General features: G+C 37.4%; 2 protein-coding genes across 5 annotated transcripts in view; one reads left to right on the top strand and one right to left on the bottom strand.

Moving 5' to 3' along the window:
• primpol (primase and polymerase (DNA-directed)) overlaps window positions 1-1,347 on the top strand; it is a 9,425-nt gene extending 8,078 nt beyond the window's left edge. For both annotated transcript variants that reach the window (XM_028592691.1, XM_028592683.1), the window contains exon 15: window positions 237-1,347. The gene's annotated coding sequence lies outside the window, so the exon portion shown is untranslated. The remainder of the gene's footprint in view (window positions 1-236) is intronic.
• acsl1a (acyl-CoA synthetase long chain family member 1a) overlaps window positions 1-23,065 on the bottom strand; it is a 24,575-nt gene extending 1,510 nt beyond the window's left edge. Inside the window, exons 1-20 of one of the 3 annotated variants that reach the window (XM_028592660.1) lie at window positions 22,994-23,065; window positions 12,100-12,314; window positions 10,879-10,993; window positions 10,724-10,788; window positions 10,512-10,613; window positions 9,544-9,643; window positions 9,236-9,411; window positions 8,971-9,003; window positions 8,699-8,750; window positions 8,522-8,595; window positions 7,428-7,505; window positions 6,657-6,791; window positions 2,726-2,860; window positions 2,380-2,475; window positions 2,207-2,279; window positions 2,015-2,103; window positions 923-1,039; window positions 388-531; window positions 178-279; window positions 23-94 (exon numbers count right to left, since the gene is read on the bottom strand). In XM_028592660.1, the coding sequence (XP_028448461.1) occupies window positions 23-94; window positions 178-279; window positions 388-531; window positions 923-1,039; window positions 2,015-2,103; window positions 2,207-2,279; window positions 2,380-2,475; window positions 2,726-2,860; window positions 6,657-6,791; window positions 7,428-7,505; window positions 8,522-8,595; window positions 8,699-8,750; window positions 8,971-9,003; window positions 9,236-9,411; window positions 9,544-9,643; window positions 10,512-10,613; window positions 10,724-10,788; window positions 10,879-10,993; window positions 12,100-12,294 (1,953 nt within the window). In that variant the 5' untranslated portion in view covers window positions 12,295-12,314; window positions 22,994-23,065. Of the gene's footprint in view, window positions 1-22; window positions 95-177; window positions 280-387; window positions 532-922; window positions 1,040-2,014; window positions 2,104-2,206; window positions 2,280-2,379; window positions 2,476-2,725; window positions 2,861-6,656; window positions 6,792-7,427; window positions 7,506-7,557; window positions 7,636-8,521; window positions 8,596-8,698; window positions 8,751-8,970; window positions 9,004-9,235; window positions 9,412-9,543; window positions 9,644-10,511; window positions 10,614-10,723; window positions 10,789-10,878; window positions 10,994-12,099; window positions 12,315-15,723; window positions 15,901-22,993 lie in introns of those variants that run through there. The other 2 variants (XM_028592668.1, XM_028592650.1) reach the window with 2 other exon arrangements.

Genomic DNA, 23,065 nt, shown 5'->3' with positions numbered 1-23,065 from the left:
TTTGATTAACTCAAACAATCACCTGCTCAAAAGTTTTTAATCCTGCTTCTTTGCCCAACCTCAGAAGGTCCTCCAGAATGGCATTCTTCACATCCTAAAACAGTCAGAAAAAAATGTTAGCATGCATAGCAACAACTGTGGCGGTGTGTTTGAGTCTGTTATAGTAATTACTCTCACCTTGTTCTTGCACAGTTCAGAGTAGGAGCCTTCAATCCCCTTTTTCTTGATCCAAATAGGTAAAAAGTCTGGATCAGGTACCACTATCCCCACCAAACATGCCTGGAAAATACAACATGGATAACATGAAGATCAGTGCCTCACAACTGTACCAAACTAGAAACTGTACTGTTCATTATGATAAGAACCAGTTTCACATGAATTACTAACCTGTAAGCTGTCGCCATGAACAAATATCTGGGCCACTGGATCACTGAGACTATACACGCATTCTATTTTCTCGGGGGCGATGTATTCCCCTTGTGCCAGTTTGAAAATGTGCTTCTTCCTGTCCGTGATCTTCAGAGTGCCGTTCTGCAACAAACACAACACACAACTTGAAATTAAGGTTGCAACTGATGCTATGCCACTCCACTTGATACATCTATCAATAGGGATGTCCCGACCGGAGTCGATACTGGCTTTTAAAAAAAAAAAATATTTTATTTATTTTTTACTGATCGGGGATTGTCAGACAAAAACAAACTAAGTTAAGTGTATTAAGCTGAAGACATCTTTTAGTTACTTTGTTTACTTAGCTATTTTTGTAAATGTAAAAAAAAAAAAAAAAAAAACGGTGTGCAGTTTTATTATCTAGGCAAATACAAGTATCTGCTCGGGATCTAGCCAAAAAAGCTGATCGGGACATCCCTATCTATCCACAACAATCAATGATGAATAGTGCCCTTCAGCCTGCCCCGCTTACAGGAAGCCATTTCCCAATGTCTCCTGTGTGCAGCCATCCATCCTGGTCGATTGCCTCTGCAGTTTTCTCAGGATCTTTCAGGTATCCCTTGAATACATTTGGTCCTTTGACACACACCTAGAGGGAGAGATGATAACATTGACAAAAACCCATTTCTAGAAATTGGCACATGTGCAGACAATATCATTTTTATCCATTGTAGGGGGGCGGCTTTAGGGATGGCAAAGTAGCTTAGTCAGTTGCTCCACCAATTTAGTCCAGACTGAACTCTCTCTACAGCTATTGCATGAATTTCCATGACATTTTCTACAGACATTCATGGTTCCAAGAGAACGAATCAGACTTTGGTTATCCTCTGACTTTTCTTCCAGCACCACCAGCAGGTCAAAGGTTTATATTTGTCCAATACTGCAGATATTTGGTCAAAAACTAATGCCATTTCCATCAGCCTCAGCTGTCCTTTGTGTGTAGTGCTAATTAGCAAAAGATATCATGCTAACATGCTAGGATGGCGAACATGGTAAACATTACGTTAGCATGCCGACTTCAGCATTTAGACTCTTTAACTTGCTGGAAAATTTACTTGTTTATTGTTTTTATCATGATTTACTTTGGTTTCTTTTTCCTCTACAGTCAAGTGTGTTTTCTGACCCTCACTACACTGTAATAAAAGGTTTATCATACAGTTTTTTTCAGTTCTTTTCATAAACTATGCCTGATATCAAACTTCTCTTCAGAGATACCAAATGTTAACATGGAGTGGTTTTAGAATAAGCTACACTGGCCATGTTAATTGTGATGAAGAAATACTGTATGTAACCACAAATGCAACATTATGGCTTGATGTGCTTTTAGTTCTTGGCATGGGTTTTATTGGGCTGTGTATATACAGATTGTGATGGTTGATGAGATTAATTCACTGTTGGTTTTGGTCTCGGTTTATAATCACAAAAAGTTAAATCAATTCTAGAATTAACCTTTAAATATAAGTTAAGTATCTCTACAAATTACGGTTAGTTAAATAAAAATCAAGTACATACATTTTACCAACCACTGAATGTATTTGATTGTTACTAAAAAAGCACTGCTCACCTCTCCCTCTCCATTGGCTGCCAGGTAGTTCATTTCTACCACATCCACTAATTTAACAGCGTTACAGGGCAGAGGAGGCCCAACGTGACCTGAAGACACAAAATAGTCACAGTTCAGTTTTATGGTTCAAATTTTAAAAAACAAAATTTCACTCATGAGACGTAATACATGAGAATGGACAAGAGATGTTACCTGCTGTCCAGTCCCCGGGCATTGTCATGGAGCACCCAGCTGTACATTCAGTCTGGCCGTAGCCTTCATAAAACTGGAGTGTAGAGCATGTTTTTAGTGAAATTCACGAAAACATAACAAACACAGTTATTGATAAAGACAATCAATGACGTGGGCGAGTGGATGTGGCTCACCTGACAGCCCAGTGCAGCTCGTAGGAACGTGAGGATTGTTGGAGACACCGGTGCTGCTCCTGTAATGATGAGTCTGACACGACCACCCAGGCTTGCCTGCAAAGTGTGAAACAAAGGAAGACCATTGTTTATTATACATAACATACATCGTTATACACATCATAAAACCCACTGGTGATTCAAATAATAAGATTACTGTAAGGAACTTAAACCATATAAAGAAATACTAAATAGAAATAGGTATTTATCATTCTGTTTAAGTACCTGCTAACAGAGGACCGAGCCTCATTCAAGTATGTGTGGCTAAGTGGAAAAAGTAAACAAAAACAAAAGATGCAATGTTTACCTGCACTTTTTTGAAGATGAGTTTGTCCCACATGCTGTCCTTTCTGACCACACCACTTTTAAGCTCTGCCTCCTTCCTCCTGAAAGCAAAATCGAGCAGCCATTTCTTCAGAGGCGTGTTGGCTTGACCAAAAACCTGTGAAGAATTGAGCTTAATTTTAAATCAAATGTTATATCAAACATTAAACAAGGCAGCAGACCAGAGAAATTGGAGAATTAGTAAGTAAACTAGAAAATGCATTTCCTGCAGAAAGTGTTTGTGAATGCTGAAAAGCAAAATTGCTAAAGATAGATTGCTCACATAATTGGGTAAGAAGGTGAAATAGTGAGTTGAAAAAGTGGAAATAGTTTTAATTAGTAAGAATTTCATTGAAATGTTGAATAATACCAATAATGTATTACAACAGTAGAATATTTAAAAAAAAGTGATAAAAAAGTCAATAGTATAGTATGTTGAAAAACGCTATTAAAAAAAACCAAAAGTCATAGTCTATAGTATGTCGAATAAAATGATAAAAAAGTCATTTTATTTAATTTATACTCAAGGGCACCTTGGCAGTGCCCAGCAGGTAAACTGGCAAACTACAAGTCCACACTCCCCGTCCTTATTTAGACTTGAACCAGCGACCCTTTGGTTCCCAACAGTTTAGTATGTGGGAAAAAAAGTGATTAAAAAGTTATAGTATAGTATATTGAAAAAAAGTCATAGTATAGTATGACCAAATGTCATAGTATAGCATGTCAAAAGAAAGTGACAAAAAGTCATAGTATGTCAAAAAAAGTCATAGTATAGTATGTCGAAAAAAGTGACAAAAAGTCATAGTGTTGTATGTGAAAAAAAGTCAGTTTAGTATTTGGAAAAAAGTGATAAAAAAAATATATATATATAAGTTATAGGATAGTGTGTTGAAAAAAAACTTAAAAAAGTCAGTGTAGTATGACCAAAAGTCATAGTATAGTACGTTGAAAAAACTGTTAAAAAATTAATAGCACAGCATGTCAAAAAAAGTGACAAAAAGGTCATAGTATAGTATGCTGAAAAAAAACGATAAAAAAGTCATAGTATAGTATGTCAAAAGAAAGTCAGTTTAGTATTTGGAAAAAAGTGATAAAAAAGTCATAGGATAGTGTGCTGAAAAAAGGCTATTACAAAAGTCATAGTGTAGTATGACCAAAAGTCATACTATAGTTTGTTGAAAAAATAAAATAAAAATAATAAAATAAATTTGTTGTTCAAAAAGTAATAGTATAGCATGTCAAAGAAAAAGTGACAAAAAGTGATAGTACACAACACACCTGCCTACCAAGGTTGTTTATATAACTGAGGCTTTTTTTACAGCGTCCTGGAGAATTTTGGCCCTCATCTTTGCAGAATTGTCCTAATTCAGTTACATTAGGGTTTTTCGAGCAGGTCCTTTTATATGCACAAATTGGTCAGAGCTATCAAAGTCTTCATTTTGTTTTTCTTCAGCCAGTGGGCTGCAACTGTTTAGGATCATTGCCACCCAAGTTCGCGGTCTGGTGCCTTGGATCTCAACAGCAGGCACCTTTTATCACGGCAAGTCTTCCAGGTCCTGAAGCAGCAAAACAGCCCCAATGAACTGGCATCTCTTTACAGCTGGTACCAGTGTTCCTTCTATACTACCCGTCTCATCGTCCATAAAAAGTCTTGGGGATCATCAAGTCATAGTTTGATGTTCTTTTTGCTCAGCATGGTTTTCCTGAACTCTGCCATGCAAAAAAAACGCTGACCTTAACTGTCACAGTTTAGTATGTTGAAAAATGTGATTTGTGGAAAGTCATATTCCCAAAGTGTAGACTATATATTGTTCCTGAAAAAAAGTGTAGCTTTTAAGGATCTTCTGGTGGACCTATGTCAAAAAAAGTCATTGTGAACAGGTGTGGCAATAGTATTGAACTTGTGACAAAAATAGTTTTTTAGAAACTTTTTCACACAGGGCCATGATGGTTTGGAAAATAATAATAGTATTTTGTGTTTACTTGTGTTGTCCTTGAAAAAGGTTTGTTTAGTATGTGGAAAAATGTGATACAAAAGTCATAGTATAGTACAGTATATATTGGAAAAAGTCATAGTATGTTAAAAAAAGCCAATTAAAAAGTCATAGTATATTGTGACGAAAAAAGTCATAGTATAGCATGTCGAAAAAAAAGTGATAAAAAGTCATAGTATAGTTGGTCGTAAAAAAAGTCAGTTTAGTATGTGGGAAAAAGTGATAATAATAATAATTGGAATTGGAAATTGATTTATTTGAAACAGGGACAATGCACAAATAAACATTAAACTTGTTGAACAAGAGAATATGTCTTGGGCCAGGTTATAGCAACAATTGCTAATTTCCACCTGTAGTCCCTGACTAGTATAGCATGTCAAAAAAAGTGACAAAGTATGTGGAAAAAAGTGATAAAAAGTCATAGTATAGTATATATTGAAGAAAGTCATATAGTATGTTGAAAAAAAGTCATAAAAAAGTAACAGAATAGTATTGGAAGTAGAAGAAGTCTGGAAGAAAGTGCAAACCCCACACAAAAAGGCCCCGCCCAGAGGTAATCGATCTAAGGGTCAGAGTCTACTGGGCCTACTTGCTGGTACTAGTTCACCATACCACTGAATAATGGAAAAGAAGATAAAACTCATAGTATAGTATGTCAAAAATAGTCATAAAGTGTCATAATATAGTTGGTCGAAACAGTCATGAAAAAAAAAAAACATAGTATGTCGAAAAGAATTATGCTATAGAATGCTGAAAAAAAAAAAAAAAAAAATTCATTGTGTAGTTTGTCAAAAAAAGTCATGAAAAAGTCATAGTATAGTATTTAAAAAAATAGTTAGTATAGTATGTCAAAAAAAAGTGATAAAGTCATAGTATACTATGTACAACAGTCATAGTATAGTATGTCAAAAAAAATAAGTAATAAAATTGTCATAGTATAGTATGTTGAAAAAAGTCAGTGTAGTATGATGAAGAAGTCATAAAAAAGTCATAGTATAGTATGTCAAAGAAAGTCTGGAAGAACATGCAAACTCTACACATAAAGCCCTGGTAAACTCCCCATTGAAGAAGCCTGAAAAAGCCTAAACAATACGTGGTATCAATATAATGACCTCAATGCGATCAACAGAATGCATTTGCGAGCATTTTGATGTATCATTTATGTGGATAAAAAGTGGGCATATCAGCGATCTGAAAAACTGATACTCTGCTTTCTTCCAGAAATGTCGAGGATGTTTACCAAGGGCTGTCAATGAAGGAATGCTTGTGGCTCTTGTCATTTGGAGGCTCAATTGTGTATGAGAAGTAAGAATTGTGGCCGTGAGAGCAAGTTAAAGAGAAAGTTTTAAGACAATGTTCTCTCTCCTCTGCACTGTTAGCTGCGATATCCCCCACACTGGGGAGCAGCCCTTAAAAATGCAGAAAAAGAGGCACTAAACTTAAACCTTGATAACACAAAAACTGTAAAAGATATTAAAAAGCTGAATTGTTTTCTAATAGCTGAAGGTTTTGTGAATAGTTTCCAGTTTGAATTATGTCTATAGGTGAAAGTATGTGAGAGAGTTGCATTTAGAAGTGAAAGAAGACTGAAGAGGATTAAAAGATTGCTCTGTTGACTTTCAATGTAAAAAAGAAAAAAGCTAAATATTTTAAAAACTATGAATGGTGGGAAAAAGTGCTGAACATTTTAATATTTGAATGGTTTTTGTAGCCGAAAGTATGCAGAAGTAGTAGGCGACCGAAAATCGTACGGAAGATGCTGCTGAATACGCATTCACACAATTAATAAAAACACATTTATAGTCAGAAGGAAGTTTCTGGAAAAAAATAAATAAATAAAAGAAAATCGTGAATCAGCTGGCTCTTTTCTTAACTGACTTTTGTAGACTTTAACATGAGTAACATTAGATAAACTCTGACCTTATCAAACATGCGGTTGAGTAGACGTGGAACCACGGGGAACACCGTAGGCTGCAGCATTTTCAAATCGTCCATCAAAAGTCGAATGTCGCCTTGGAAATAGCCGATTCGAGCCCCGTGGATGAGGATGACACACTGATGAAGAGAGAGCTGTTTATTCATACTTGTGGCAAGTTAAATGGTTTCACAATTTAACCACAGGGGGGAGGAAGTGTTGTTGTGGACATTTCACTCCATAGCCAAGGTTTGTTATTTAAACCCACTGTATTTTCCAAATTCAAAAGGTGTTACTCATCATGTTACTAAGTTACCTTAAAGGTCAAGGATGTGTGGACATTTATGGATCACAAATTCATCAAAACAGCTAAGGAGGACATTAAGTTGACCAACATTTGCATGGCATTTTTGGTTCCACTTGCATAACACCAAACAGTTTCTCATTTTCTTTAAAGCTGCAGGGAGCTGGGTATGTTTGAAATGTTTAGGTACCTGTGCCAATACAGTACACGAGTTTCAGCATCAATACCACAACAATACTATTTCTATAAACAAGGTATTTGATACCCAGCCCCAAAGCTCAAGAAGTTAAGTTTGAAGGAAATCATGACCATTTCATCATCATTTTGATAATTCACAAACAAAAAGAGGATGAATTTCTCAGTGTATCATTTAATAATTCACAATAATTCTGACAGTAGTCCTATGACTCTTTAACACCCCTTATAATTTCATTGTGCAATACATCTGAAGGTAAACATGTCCAGAACATACCTGTACAACCCTCTCAAACATGTGAGCAAGGGGGAGATAGGATACATGAATGTCATGGAGGTTCAGCATGCAGTGTACCTGTGGAGAACACAAAATAAAACACATGCAGTTCAAGCATGGCGTACTGTACCTCCACCACCCTCTCAAACATGTGGGCCAAAGGGAGGAAGGAGATGAGCACATCTTTATTGCTGGGCCTCAGCTTGCCCTGGATGACAACATACACGGGAGCAGGACAGAGGAACTATGACTTTCTATATTTTTACAACCCACTATAAATTTTGATATTTTTACAACCTACTATGAATTTTGATATTTTTATAACATACTATACTATTTTTATTACATACTATGACTTTTTATATATTTTATACTATGATTTCTTCTTTTTCATGACATTTTCATGATTTGTTTAGGATATACTATACATGACTTCTATGACATTTTTGTGACGTACTATGTCATGGCGAGATCGGCTGGAGAGTTTGAGATACAGCCGGAGGTTTGGGTCAGCTGTTTACTTCGACCCTGCTCACCCCAGCCTCATTTCGCTGTTCGGCTTTTAAATATTACAAAAATAAGGTCACAGATTATTTAACCTATGCTTTGCAGTCTCGTCATAACTATTATCCGGTCTAGACAGGATCCGAACAAGCGGCGATTCTCTCTCATATGAACCCAAATTCGTAACGTCAATGGTAGTACACCAAATGTGCTGTGTAAGTTGCTAACTAATACTACTCAAAAATCACATTTCCTTTAATTGATAGAGAAGATAGTATTTGCTTAACTAGAAAGACTACTATACTTTACTGCCTTATCTTTGATGTTCAGTTCTAGGGTATTTTAGGGGACATTAACTGTAAAACATTTTTTTAAATGAGTTGCATGCATGCAGAAGAGGTGGATGTACTTTTTCAGCTCTGAGTATCTGCAGTCACACTGTCAGGCTAAGACTGAAAACAATGATTTTAAATGTATAAATGAATAAAACAATGTAAGGAAATATTTCTGAATTAAGACAAGCATCCACCTACAATCAAACATACATTATTAGACAATTTCTTCCAAGTCTAGCTGGTGTGTTTGTTTACCTCTGTAATTCTAATGAAAGCTGCAGTGTTGGAGATTACATTTCCATGAGTAAGCATTGCACCTTTTGGGTTTCCTGAAAAGGAAAATAATGATCATGATTATACATGGGGTAAAAAATAACATTTCCAAAAGGTTAAAGTTGCCAACAAAGTTGCACAAACAAGTTGTGCAATTACCTGTGGTTCCAGATGTAAAGCAGATTAATGCAAGGTCGTCTGGTTTAGGGAGCTGTAATCAGACCACAGATCTACACTCATGCATATGAAGCCTGAATTGCTATTGCATTAGAAATGTGCAAGATGTTTTAGTACAGCGCAAGACCTAATCTTCCTTTCAGAAAAAATTCTGCTGCTTACAAGTGAATTATCTAATTGTGAATGTAGTAATTTAGTAAGAATTAGGAGCTTTTCTGTCACGTAATCAACGATGGTGTGCTTTTCCTACTCACCACTGGTTTCTGGAGATTGGCTTCACCCACAGCCTGGAACAATTACAAACCGTACAATGAGATATAGCGTGTTTGCGGGAAGTGCCAACCATTTAAACCGTTTAAAAACACAGTGCCTCACGGCCTAATTTCCATTTAGTTCTGACCAGAACATAACTGAAAACAGTGTGATTCAAAAAGTAACAGGATGAAGTTTCATGAACATCTGCTGATGGTTCATGCTCATTAGTGATGCCCAAAAAGAAGATAAGGTTGATATTCTCACCTCAAGCTCCTTTAAACTCAGAATCTCAATGCCACACTCCTGTCCACGGGTCACCAGCTCGCTGTCGAAGGGCTCCATGACCACAATTGTCTTCACCGTTCGTCCTTTCCCACTGACACAGTCCAGAATCAACCGAGCCTTTTGGGGTACATCACAAATCACTGTTGAGATGGTGGCTGGAAAACAGATGGCACCAAATTAACCACTTAGTTTGTGTCAGTATCACAACTCAGTGTCCTTGACCTAGAGCGCTGCGATGACAATGCAGGTGGTGTGTGGTTAGTGTTTGAAAGAAAACTTTTGTGTACCTTGGTCGATAATGTAGCCGATGGCCTCGGTGCCGAGTGTGTCATACAATGGAACTGCCACCATGGAGTATGTATAACAGGCCAGCTCTGAAATGGTCCACTAAGAGACAAAAACACAGAAAACAGATCAAAATTATAATAACCCATGAAAACCAAAAATGATCTGAAGGAAATGACTTCACAACACCCACCAAAATAAGAAAATGCTCATAATATGGCTACAGCAGGAGTACTACAGGTAGGACATCCAAACTTCCAAAACCAGGGTTTGTTTACATACACAAAACATAACCAGGATACTGCAAACCCAGATAATAGTGTGCATGTAAACAAGTATTCTGTATGGAGGGCTATATACTGTAGTAGAGAGGCACCTGATTATCAGACTAAATTAATTTGATAGTATGTTCGACTCACTGATATAATGTGAGCAGTGATTCAGAGGTGTGGAACCAGGCTATATGTAGTGCGTCAAATGGCGAAATCAATAAACAAATTTGGACACGACTCAGGTCATTACTTTTCATCTCATGCATTCATTCCGTGTTGTTGACGGTATAGTTGCTGTGACAGTTGCCAACAGTATGTTGGCTTTCAAGTTGTGTTGCTGTGCTGTCTGTTGTAGTGTAAAACATTCTAAAATTTGTCTAAAATGTTAATAACTATGAAATCTAAATAATCCTGGTCATCTAAATTAATTCAAAAACCATAAATGTCATGCTGCATTTACTGTAGTATGACGTCATTATATAGACTGACCTTCTCTTAGCACCCCCAACTCTGACTGAATACAGTGCCCCTGTCCAGCAGTCATCTAAAATGTACCTTTTTCAGTCTTTGCAATGCATGATGGCAATTAGTTCTCGGCTGGTGACAATTGAATGTACACATTTTTTTTTACATTGCATTGCGGGATTATCAGTCAGAACTGTACAACATTAGCGCACGGATGATGCCATGTGTTGTACCTCTGGCCTGTTCTGGGAAAAGATGCCAACGAACTTGTCTCCTGTATGAGAGTGTCCTCTGTGAAGGAGCGCAGAGCCGATGTGCTCTGCTCTGTCTGCCACCTGTGCAAAACAAAAGTCAATTTTTTTTAAATGTATTGGGACTCGGCTAGTTGTGTATTTATACATACAAATTGAATGTTAGATTTCCATGTCTGTGGTCCACATCTTACCTCTCTATAAGACAGCCACTCATACGGCTGGTTTGGTTTCCTCGATCCTAGACAAGGTCCATCATCTGTGAAAGAAAATAAAAGTTCACATTTATCTACTGTACGTTCATTGAAATAATTGTATCATACGTAATTGGTGCAAGAGATATACTGACTTGATACTTTGAGCCCGCGTTGGAACACCTCATACATCGTGCGTGCATCACTGTAGAAGTGTGTCATGGGCTCGTCGCTGTCGTTCAGTACCGACCTCCGTGCACGTTCTTCACCCTACGACAAAATAAATCACAAAGTTGGGACCAGCACTGACACCTCAACCTCAGGACACATTTCTCTGATCGTGAGCACAGGTAAAAAGATGGAGAACCCAGGAGGTTCCTCGGATATAAACATAGATCATGTACAGTAGATGATGCAGCAGCAGTTATAATTTAAGCTAAAATGTGTAATGACAGAAAATTGTGGGACAAAGGCAGCATTAGTTGGTGCAAGCCATATATATTCAATGGAAGCCAGGCTTTCCATTGACTGGTTCTTGTGTCTCCTGAAATATTTTCGATATGATCAGTCATTCATTCTGTAAGAATGACCACTTAGTTGCTAGGTTGTGAAAAATCTACTTGACTCCTCTTTAAATTAATAAATGTTCATAAACCATTAATCAATACCCACTAATTTCTAATAAGTTGATAACTGTGCAGTTAATGTTAATAGGTTATTAATAATGGGTTTTAAATCCATGCAGTTGTAAATGAGATGATCGGTGGTCGATTGTCCATTAATTAAAGAGCTTAAGCTCAAAAGACAAAGCAAGTGTCCTGCTGAAGGCGGATAAATATCAACCAAATGCATTTTTCACAACCTGGCAACCCAGAGGTTAACTGTATCAGTGTCTTAAATTAAGCTTTGATAGATAATTTATTAACCACATATCAAATTAATTATACCTAATAAACCCTTTAAAAGGGTGCCATTAAAAACATGATTCAGGAATGATAACTCTGACACTATTGATAAAGACCAATTTAATTTCAGCTAAGGTAAAGTTGACTGCACTGGTAACCTTTTAGCACTATAAGTGTGAAAAACTGTGAGGATGTCAAAGCTTGTAATTCAAAAGGACTTTTAACAACTTTAGCTGGTATTAAAGTTCCTGGGAAGGATCGCATCAACATTCCTGCTGAATGAGATCTACTGACTGGTTTCCTTCCAGTAGTTGGCTATAGCTTCAGTTATTCCTCTAACACGCAGGATTACAAGACAGCGGATGGGCCAATGTGTCATGGTTTTCTGTGCTGCTGGATCCACATTACATGAATTCATTCAGGATATTGGATTTTTCCAGAAAAAAAAAAAAAAAAAAAGAGATCACCTACTGGCATTTCCACTGACTGCAGGCCGAGGTCACAGGGGGGTGTGAGGGCTTTCGGCCGGGTGGCGAACCAGTAGGTGGTGATGGCGGCGAAGGCACCCATGCCCATGAGTGCATTGGTGGGCAAGCTGCGCATGTACTGCCGAAAATCTTCCAGCTCGGGAATCCGCAGCTGTCTCAGGACCTCCTGAGCCTGCATGACTGTTCTCTGCACTGACCCTGCAGAGAAACACAGACCGGAACATTATTATATTTGAAACATTTAGTCTACATTTCTTCTGTATGTGTGCAGGGGCGTGAGAATGGGCCCTTGCAAGTGATTCAGATTGCCACTTTGGAAATACTCCTGTGCCCAAAGAAGAACTCATGATAATTGAAAATCGGTTCCATTTGCTCTAGGCTGTATGCCCTCGAAAAGGCAAACCCATTTCCATCATGGTTTGTAAAATAGTGAAAAATAACAAAATTATATACTTATTTTACATGAACTATACATAAACTATGAAAAAACTACTAAATTAAATGAATAATTATTTTCTTTTCTTTGGTAAATGTTATATACAGATATGCAATGATGATTGCTGGATAATATGTATGTCAATGTCAAGTCTCGATTTGATCATGTGACGAGACGAGCTATGATAGCTAGTTTAGGTGCAAAATCTGTGAAGAGGGTGTGTGTGTGTGTGTGTGTGTGTGTGTGTGTGTGTGTGTGTGTGTGTGTGTGTGTGTGTGTGTGTGTGTGTGTAACCAGCATGCACTCAGGCCCGTCGTAACTACCTTACGCACTGTTCCAGTTAAGCTTATAGATATGTTTGGAAAACATTGGTTTTATTTTAACATAAAATTACCACTATGAGTGTAATCAGACACTTACTTACTGTAAATTTACTATGTGTCATTTTGCGCAATTTAATAAAAGGAAATTGTCTACAATGGGGATGTGTGGTGATACAGCAGGAGGTAGCATTTATCTTTATTAATGGGTCTCTTGTTTTAGACCATTACACAGCAACATGAGAGTCTGCTCACACTGAAGAACAGTGGTCCCATTCAGAGTTACAGGCAATTTTCTACCATCTGTGAATACACCCCATCCAATAAATGTTTTTTTTTTTTTTAAATTAACTCATTTTGTACTGTTCTTTATTACTTAAGGATTATTTTTGTCTATAATTGATAGTTTAAAAGCTTAAAAGGTACAGTACATTGATGGAAAATTAATCCGCAACTATATGGATAATTGATTAATTGTTTAAGTCGTTTTCTAACTAAAGAATCCAAACGGTTTCTGGTTTAAGGTTCTACAATATCTCAATTTCTGATTATTCTGCTGGTTTGACACACAAAAAAAATGCTTAACATAATACAGCAATGTACAGTATGAATACTTTCTGGCACAATGACATAATAATACCAGAGAAATGTACAGTATGAAACCAAAATAAAGCTTCAAGGATAGCTCTACAGTATACTATACGGGGCAGCAGCAGCAGTGTTAATCCCTGTAATTCAGTGATGATCAACCACTTTAGCATTACTGATTTGACATATTTCAGATATATCAAAAGATTTGAGACATTAAACATTGATATGACAATTTCATTCGACCCTACTAACCGCACAAACCTTGGCTTTAAAGATCTTAACAATATGCACTTTTATATAATATAAATAGGTCAGAAATCTCCTTAAAATTCATAAAGTTTTGAGTTAAGATTTTAATATTTTAATTTTGCACATTTTTAATTAGGGGTGCAATGATTGCAAATTTCTCAGCCGACAATGATGTGTAGAATTTTCATTTGGCCAAGCTGCAGGCTACCGGTAAGCCAACGTTACCCTGTGTCTTAAGGTGCATGCTACAAGTCAATAAGCTACGCTGTCCATGGAATTTCACCTTCTCGAATGCTGTGGTTAACATGGGCTGGGTCGTTCTGTCGGTCTGTGCTCTCTTGGCCTCCAGGTCATCTCTCTGGTTTTTATTAGCTTCAAGGTAATCGGCATACACTTGAAATGTCACAGGAACATTCTTTTTTGGGAGGGGCATTGGAAATTAGCAATAGCTATAAATGCTGTACATTGCAGATGTGTTGCACAAATGTCTATGTCTAAGCATCTGTCCCTATTCAAATAAACATGAAATGAAATCAATTGAATGAAGCATGGTATAGGCTACTCTTGTATGCGTCAGACCAACTAACAACATTATGGCAGCGCAAAATAGATAAACATCAGCTACGGCCATCTGTGCCCGTCACCTTATTTGCCAATGGGCCGATTCCGATGTCCAGCCGATACATCCGTGCATCCGTATTTTTAATCATTAATCGATTTCCTTTTTCAGGGGAATCTCATTTCATGTTTGGCTATTCTTGTTTTACGCCTTCCTACAAAAGTAGTATATATTTACTGAAGGGATATGCATAAAGATGATCATTCAGAGCACAAAATTAAATACTACAGTAGCAGAAATGTGTTGTTTAAAAGAACTAGACATTTAGGTCAAATATGCTGCTGAAAGTACTTTTACGTTCGCTATTGTTGTTCTGCACTACCACTAACAATGCATACAAAAGGAAGATTTGCTATCCCATTCAAAAGCTTTGGCAACAAAGACACTGGAAGGAAATATGACTGCATGCATACTTTTAAAGATCACGCGCCTCCATGGAAAATGGAAACGACCACAGATGCTGTACAATGAACGCTACTCTACTCTATGTCTGAAGGGAAGTGAGACTTTCTGGTCTGGTATGTTTTAGAAATGACTAACTGGGCTGAAACCTCAAACTTCAAAGTCCTGGACATATGGCTCTGTTACACTACAATTTTAATAGAACAGTCAAATGACTTCTAATTACACGTTAATGTAAAATGCAGATTAGAGGAGCCTGTGGCAAGAAAGACCAATTTTAAACTCACCAGCTAATATATCTAACCAGCAGTTATTTTTCAATTAGGCTATTACATCTGAATATGGAAATACATTCATTAGTAACTCACACTTTCAACATTTAATGTTTTGTTTATTTTTTGTTTATTATCAGACTCTGAGGCTTTATGTACATGTTCAACTCCTTTGACCTCTAGATAGGACAGCGATTGCCCTGTAGGTAAACAACTGCCACACATAGTACAGTAGGTAACAATTGACTTCTCACCTACTTCAATAATTACCACAGGGCCTATGGCAACTGGCACCAGTGCCAAAGTTTTGTAGAAAAGCTCCCAAACAAGTTACTTTACGTAAAGTAGTTACTTACTGTAAATGCAGTAAATTGTTGAATGTGCAGAAAGATGAACACAATCAAAAGAGATTAATGACATGATCTCCTTAATTTATATATTCAAATATAAAAAACAAAAAGCACTGGCAAGATTCATTAAAGCTGTTTGGTTCTATTTATGCTCTATAAAAAAATAAAATACAATAAATCAAAAACTCCACATTAAACCTTACAAATGCAGTCTTACAGGTGTTGCTATTAGTCATTATGAAAGACAAGATGATCACCCACTTCAGTATGTCAGCACTAGGACAAACGTAAATGAAGCTAAATGGATATTTCAAAAACTTCAGCAATGATTGTTGACAAATGAAGATATAATAAATCTCTATACTCACAGTCCCACAGTGTGTATATGAAGAAAAGTACAGACTGTGTCCAAGGGCGGAGAGCTACAGTTATCTGACAGGCCCTGACAGGCAGCAGTTGCTATTAGAAGGACTCACACTGACCTCTAATAGACCTCGGAGGTTCTCACAACTATGAATAGCTGAAACCTGCCCCTCTCAAAGAGAAACACAGACGTGTGTGGCAAAACTACCACTCACTGGAGCAATATAGACATTTAAGCTTTTTGTGCACGTGTCTGTCTGCATGTGTAAAACTAGTTTAAAGGTAATGGTGGCCACAACTCCAATCAGAATTCAGAATGATGTCATCGCCGATCTGAGTGATATTAATTTTTTCAGTAATGTTTATTCAAGACAAAATGACCAATATCTTATCATACATTATCTTGTCACAGTGTGCGCAATTCTTGTGTTGCCGAGCATCAGAACTAGTAAAACTATAGCCGAACAAAGAATTACACACGCACACAAAAGGTCTTTCTATTCTACATATATTGACAAATTGCCCTTGTATACTGATATTCCAGAGTATATGAGCACTAACATTGACTAAACTGAACCTGAGCATATGTACACATTCCTTGGAGTCTAAGATGAATATCTATAGTTAATTAACTACAGTTGAGAGACGATCTACACCTTATTTTCTTGCATTTTCAACTGAGACAAATGTAAACTGTGGGTAAAATGTGGACATGTGGATTATACACTTCCTGCTGAACGTGTCTGTAACAACAAAGACAAGGGAAAAGGTAATAATAAAGTATAATCAGCCGTGACTATCAAACAAAATACACATGGATGTTTGTGGAGTTTAACAGAAACATGTTACAATGCTGAAACAGTGGTAGGGTGGTATAGAAAAATCCTGTTTAAATGCTATCATGGTATATGTAATTTTATGTCATGATATCAATGTATTATTTTTAAGACAATTTTCTGGATATTCTCTGGATTTTACAGATACTATAAACAGAAAGTAATGTCAGTATTTGGTTAATTTAGCAAATTAAATTGACAAAGATATTTCATTAAATTGATGCTAAAACGTCATAACGCTCACCGGGACTAAAGTCTACAGAAATTCATCATAATGGATTTTTGAAATTACAACTTGGTTATTTGCAGCTTTATAAATATCAGAGTGTTTGTGTTTCTCTGTTTGATATGAACAAAATTTGAAAGCTGCAACTAACAATTATATGCATTATGAAGTTAGAGAGAGAGAGTTGTTAAAAGGCAAAAGGTAATGCAACAACTGCCCCCCCTCCAACACCACCTCTGCTCTCCATACTTGGACTGGGAAGATGACAAGCCAATGGCAGAGCCAGCTCGCCAGTCACCCCACACCCAAGCACATACAAGACATTGGAAAAAAGAGGGGGAGAGGGCAGCTGGTTCATTTGACACATAACAGAACATCAAGACTGCAGCTTGAGAGAGACTACAGCTGTGGTTTTGAAACCACAGCCAGGAAGTTACAAAAAAAATACCCACATGGTTGGTCAGTCACACTTGATTTCCTTAAAAAATGTTTAAGTTCCTCTTCGAGGAATGGCACACAGAAAAAAGCTAAAAAAAATAAATAAAAAAAAAAAAAACACCGGGCAGCAAGAGTTATAGGTTACATGATTTAAGATCATTGTTACAATCTAATCACAGGAGGATTAACACATGGAGGCCTTTAACAAACTTTACTTAATCCCATTTTGACAAGACGGTCACTTACGCAGCTTTCTCTCAACTGTTAGATGAATCTGCACAAACTGGTCTTTTTTTTGTTTTATGTGAACGGAAAAGGAGTATGTTTGTGTTTTGGACTATAACCTGTGAGGATCAGAAAGTATAAATACTGTAATGAAAGATACTTGTCTCAGCCAGATTATGAAATAAAATGTAATTAAACCATATTTATCAGTTAATGTCAGTTTGTCAAGCCGACGTAGGCCACAGTGTATTCAATTTAGTCACAGACCGGACATTTTCCTAATTTAAACATGTGGAAGTTTATGGTTATAACAACATACCAACTTATCATGTTAGAGCAAGAAATTACTCGTTTAACCAAGATGATATACAGAGAAAGTTTTGTGTTTAACAAGAATAAATATGTTATAGCAAGAAAGTTCAGAATAATTGAGTATGTAGTGAAAAGGATCTCATTAATGAGAAACTTTATTACGGTGGCAGTACGCTGCCGTAGCAGATTAATGGATTACAAAAATCAGTAGCGTGTTTTAGGCTTAGATTACTAATTGTCCATTACAGATTTTCTGCCCAATACGGAAGGCCAAACCTATATTTTTTTTTTTCACCTGAAACCAAATGTGTTGAGGCAACGACCACATACAGCAGTTCACTATTGATTCTGTTCTAAAAATGCAAAATGTTGACAACTGAAAAATCATGAGTTATTGATTTATTGGATCCTGTTGTTGGATCTGCTTCAGTCCAGCTTGCCACTACCTCATTGATAATTCAACGGTTTTACAAAATAGTACAGCCAGCCTGAGGGTAGTAATCTAAATCGAAGGATGATTCAATATTATTCTGTGTAGGTTTACAGAGATATAGCATGAGGATGCTCTCAGACAACCGATAGACCACTTTCTCTTGATAAGTATGGTGGATGAGCGACACTCTAGCTGGGGGAAGCTGTAAAAGCGTGAACAGGAAGAGACAACCAAAACCCGCTGAAAGCATACATTTGTCAATGCATGGCTATAACTGATGGTTGTTGAAGCTCATGCGGCTTCAGTGGGACAACTTTCATGTGCTTGACCCCTCTGCCTGCCTCGTGTCCATCCTCCTCCAGTAACATTCAACCCAAAGAACACAAAGGCTGACCTTGCACAAGAATACCATGCACAAGACTGCAGGTCCAGACCTCCCTAGTGAAATCGCACACTCCCAGTCACATGGTCTCACAGTGGAGAAATTTAGGGGAGAGGGAGGGTGGAGGATGGGATTTGTGAAGTGGAACAAAGGTCAACAGCTACCAACACAGCAGTCAGGCGGGCGCATGACCTCTAAACTGTAGGTGAAAGAAAACGTGCTGTTGTTTTGAAATTATTGTGCACAAGTCTCAGTAAAAATCTGGGCAGAAAATCTAAATTAAAGGTCGTACGTTTCTTGTTCGGAAACTTTTTGAAGAAACATTCGCACATCCAACAATTCTTCTGTGCAGGTGCGTTGGAAAATATCACAAACTTGGAAAAAAGGAAAATCCTGCAATCTGCTCTTGCTTATAGCATCAACATTTATTTAAAAAAAAAATACCATTTCAGTCCCTCTGGACCTGCATCAAGAGTATTTTCTTATTCAGAAACAATAGTGATCTTAGATAGATTTATTGATACTACATTATGAGTTTCCTTAACGTCTTAAAAATGTCTTTATCTGCATTACAGAGAAAACATTTGCAAAGCAGACTTTTCAAAACATTTTAAATAGTGCACCGTTTACTAGCTAGCGGTCTTCTTTTTTTACTGCCTTTGTGCGTTGCATTGCTAGACTTCTACACGTCACCACCCCCAACTGTCAATCAGCTAAATAGAATGACATCATCAGAAGGAATATGTCCTCGTGCGCATGAACAAACAGTGGGGACCAACTTGTAAAAGTTGCTCTGCTAGTGGTCACAAACTAAACAGGGTGACATTGAGGGCGTTTTCACACATACCTCGTTTGGTCCGGACTTTCGGACTTTTTAGTTTGATCCGAACCAAAATTACAGGTGTGAAACCTCCCCCGGACCGCGGTCCGGATCAAAAGACCAAATTTTGGTCCGATAAAAAGAGGTGGTCTCGGTCCGGACCAAACTGGTCCGGTTCGTTTATAGTGTGAAAGCCTTTTTTGGATGGTTCGGACTTTTGGACCAAATACAAGAAGCTCTGGCAGGCTCTCCTTGTGTTACAAGACCGGGGAAGCTCCTTTAAGGTGCTTAGTGAGAGAGAGAGTGACGGTGAATGCGTTCAGAGAAGACAGCTGTCGGCTATCAGAGCAGAGAATACATCAGCAGTTTATTTGTTAAGTGGTAAATGTACAGCGTAGGTTTCAGTTTGTCTCTGAATAAATGCTCCAGAAAGAAAGTTCCCGTGTCTTGCTTCTCAACATCACAACAAAACGAAAAGGGCCGCGGCAGTAGGGGGAGAGCAGCAGTCAGTTGGAAAAACTCCGACACAGAGAGAAAATATCTGAGGACGAGGAAGCCCTTCAACAAACCAATCAGTTAGAAGTATCTGGAGACGTAGCTCACGTATGTGATGACGGCAGGACGTAGGTTTGTCACATATAGATCTTTAGTGCGCTTGCAAAACTGCAGTGTGAAACCACAACTTACCGGATCAAATGTATACAATGTAACAAAAACATGAACCTTGGTCCGGACCTTGGTTCGGACTTTCATGTGTGAAAACGCCCTGAGCCATTCACTCTTCGTCTGAGGTCATTTTAGTGACATTGAATGCAAATCATAAGAACTGCCATAAAACTAAACTGCAGCAATTATTTTCATCACATACGATTACTTTCTCGATTATTTGTTTTGGCATTTAGTCCAAAAAATGTCAGAATGACATAGTCTAGTCTTCTGTACACTGTTTACATAGATCCGTTGACTCTACAGCTAATAGTCACGCCACTGTTATTTTTGTCTTCAAATGCTCTTACATAGTTTCTATTTTTTTATTCTATTCTTATTTAAGTTTATGTACCTGTTGCTATTTAGTTACTTATTTATACATATCTGTATTTATTTATGTCCTTGTACTGCTGCAAAAACCAAATTCCCTACTAGGGATCAATCAAGGTTAATCTTATCTTATGACATCCTATTGTGTGTTTTGTAAGACCAACTGTCCAAAACCCCCAAATATGCAGTTTACCATCACACATACTGTACAAATCCTCACAATGGAGGGAATGTTTGGCATTTTAGCTTGCACATGACTTGAACAATGAATCAATTATAATAGTTGTCTATTATTATTATTTTGTTGAGCTAATCTATTAGTTTTACAGTAGCCATGTTAAATGAAACAATAGGTACTTTTAGCAATACCAAATATTAGCACCTAAACAGACATAAATAAAAGCAAGCAGAACTACATTGTTGACTGGATGAGCTTGAATATACTGTACAAAATGGGGTGTATTTCTTATTAACTGCATTTTTTTCCCCCCAGAATGGGGGGATTTCTTTTAATTAGCTGATATATTCTAATAAGTTGCACTGGAAAAATCATTTCAGAGAAACAGCATTCACAGAGCAATTCATTCTTCTCTTAACACTCCAAGAAGAAGCATAATCATTTGAGGTTGGTTCATTAAGCCGGATCCCCAACTTGCTGCTCTCACATGATTCTTTTGAATACACTTTAGTCAGTAAATCACGTCACATCCGTGCAAGTTGGTTGGGATGACTTTTCCAAATTCTGCCCTGAGCTGAAATTTCTGCTTTAGAAAGGTCTCACTCAGAGCCGCTATTGATTGTTGTGTAAACAAACATCAAGTTGCTCGCTATCAACCCCAAAACAGGCATACAAGCTGGTGCTGGTATTCTCAACTGGCCAAACCAGAGTGACAACAGGGTGCCAGTCGGCTCCTAAAGCACAACACCACCCTCTCTGTTTACTGTAATGAAAGAGCCTGCTGTACTCAAGGGCAAACACATGATTGAGTCTCTGCATGGTCACTTCAATCATCCCGTGTATGTACTGTAAATACACATGTGACTGCACACAGCACATTGCCAGAAGAGCATTACCTAGGGTTTTAAAAATGCTGTTTATAAAAGGAGGGAAATGACAGCCACTCGAGATACATTCCACAGACTCCAGTAAGGGGAAGTTTACCAGAAAAATGCCTCAAGTCTTCAGTTATGATCGGCTGCAACATCCTCATTTTACAGCAGGTCGAGGCTCCTAAACCTTCACAATACAAGACGTGTCTGGCCAGTATCTGTTGTCTTACTTTACTTGGAGAGTAAATAGCAGAAAAAGTCAAACTTTTTTAATAACCTCTGTCTCTCTAATGTATGCGGCACTTTTTAAAATTCACTGCATAGATTACATATGTATATTACAAATGACATATAGGCTAGGTCTACTTTACATTTTTGTTGATCAAATGCATATAAATTACATTTATGAATGTACTTTCTAACACTTTGGGCTGCCATTTGTTTCCATACTTCCTTGTATGTGTGCACATACTTGGCCAATAAAGCGAATTCTGATATCCCCATATAATCCTAGTTACAAATCCTTTAAAAACTATTTTTTAGGAATCCTTAGCAAGCATGTTTGTTTTTATGTGTCCATGTAAAAAAAAAAAAAAAAAAAAAAAAAAAATGAACATCAGCTGATATGATCAAATTTTTCAAACTCCCAAATATTGATATAAGAACATCTTTAACAATCCAGTAATGCAGATTCATATGAAAAGCCTACACTATGATACTTTATACTTTTAATGTAACCTTTCCTAAATAAATAAATCATAACTTTATGTTCACTGTGATGGATTATACAACTCAAACAAGTTTGCCTATGACATTTTGAATGAGATAATAGGTGTGGCTATAACCTGAAAAACCATACCCCTCAGTGTGCTATGCATGTGTTCTAGGCCAGTGCTGACTGGTTTGAGGTTACAGTCATGCATATGAAGTAAGAATATATGGCGGGGGATGGCACTACATGCGCTTGATAATGGTGACATTGTTCCTGTTTTATCCTCGTCGTAATCTTATTTTATAACAATGGCGTCAGTGTGCAGGCCAGTTGCACACAAAGTGGGTGAGGCGGGGATAAACAAAACAAAAAAAGTTTCCAAACAAAGTATCGTTATCATTTCACACACGGTGTCTGATCAGATGCTACGTGTCCACCTCTTGTTATTTCAGACGATCATCAGCTTTGGACATTCACGGAGTTTCTCAGCTACACTGACAGATAAGAGAGACGAACACATTATTCTGATTAAAGGCATAATACTGACTGAACACGCTGTCCATGTAAACATAAGAGATTAAACGGAAATAAAGCTAAAATGTCGAGAAAATATAGAAAACGTGGCTTGACTGTGGTCTATGTTAACGCAACAATAAGCGAAGATCAGCATATTTTCCGATGGCTCGTTACAGCATCACGTTTTTAACAAACCTCTGAAAGCAAAAAAACATAGGCCTAAGCTAGCGGACGCTAATGTACGCGTGGACAATTAAGGAAGAAGGTGGGGAAACACTTGTACTGACCTGTAAGCAGCAGCAGATCCGGAGACTTTATCCTGAGTCTTGAGGAAGCAACAGAGGAAGCAGCGGGTCTAC

Source organism: Perca flavescens, chromosome 2, assembly GCF_004354835.1.
Source record: "Perca flavescens isolate YP-PL-M2 chromosome 2, PFLA_1.0, whole genome shotgun sequence".
Taxonomy (NCBI): Eukaryota; Metazoa; Chordata; class Actinopteri; order Perciformes; family Percidae; genus Perca; species Perca flavescens.
The sequence above is the reverse complement of the archived record's forward strand: the minus strand, read 5'-3'. Positions and strand labels throughout refer to the sequence as shown.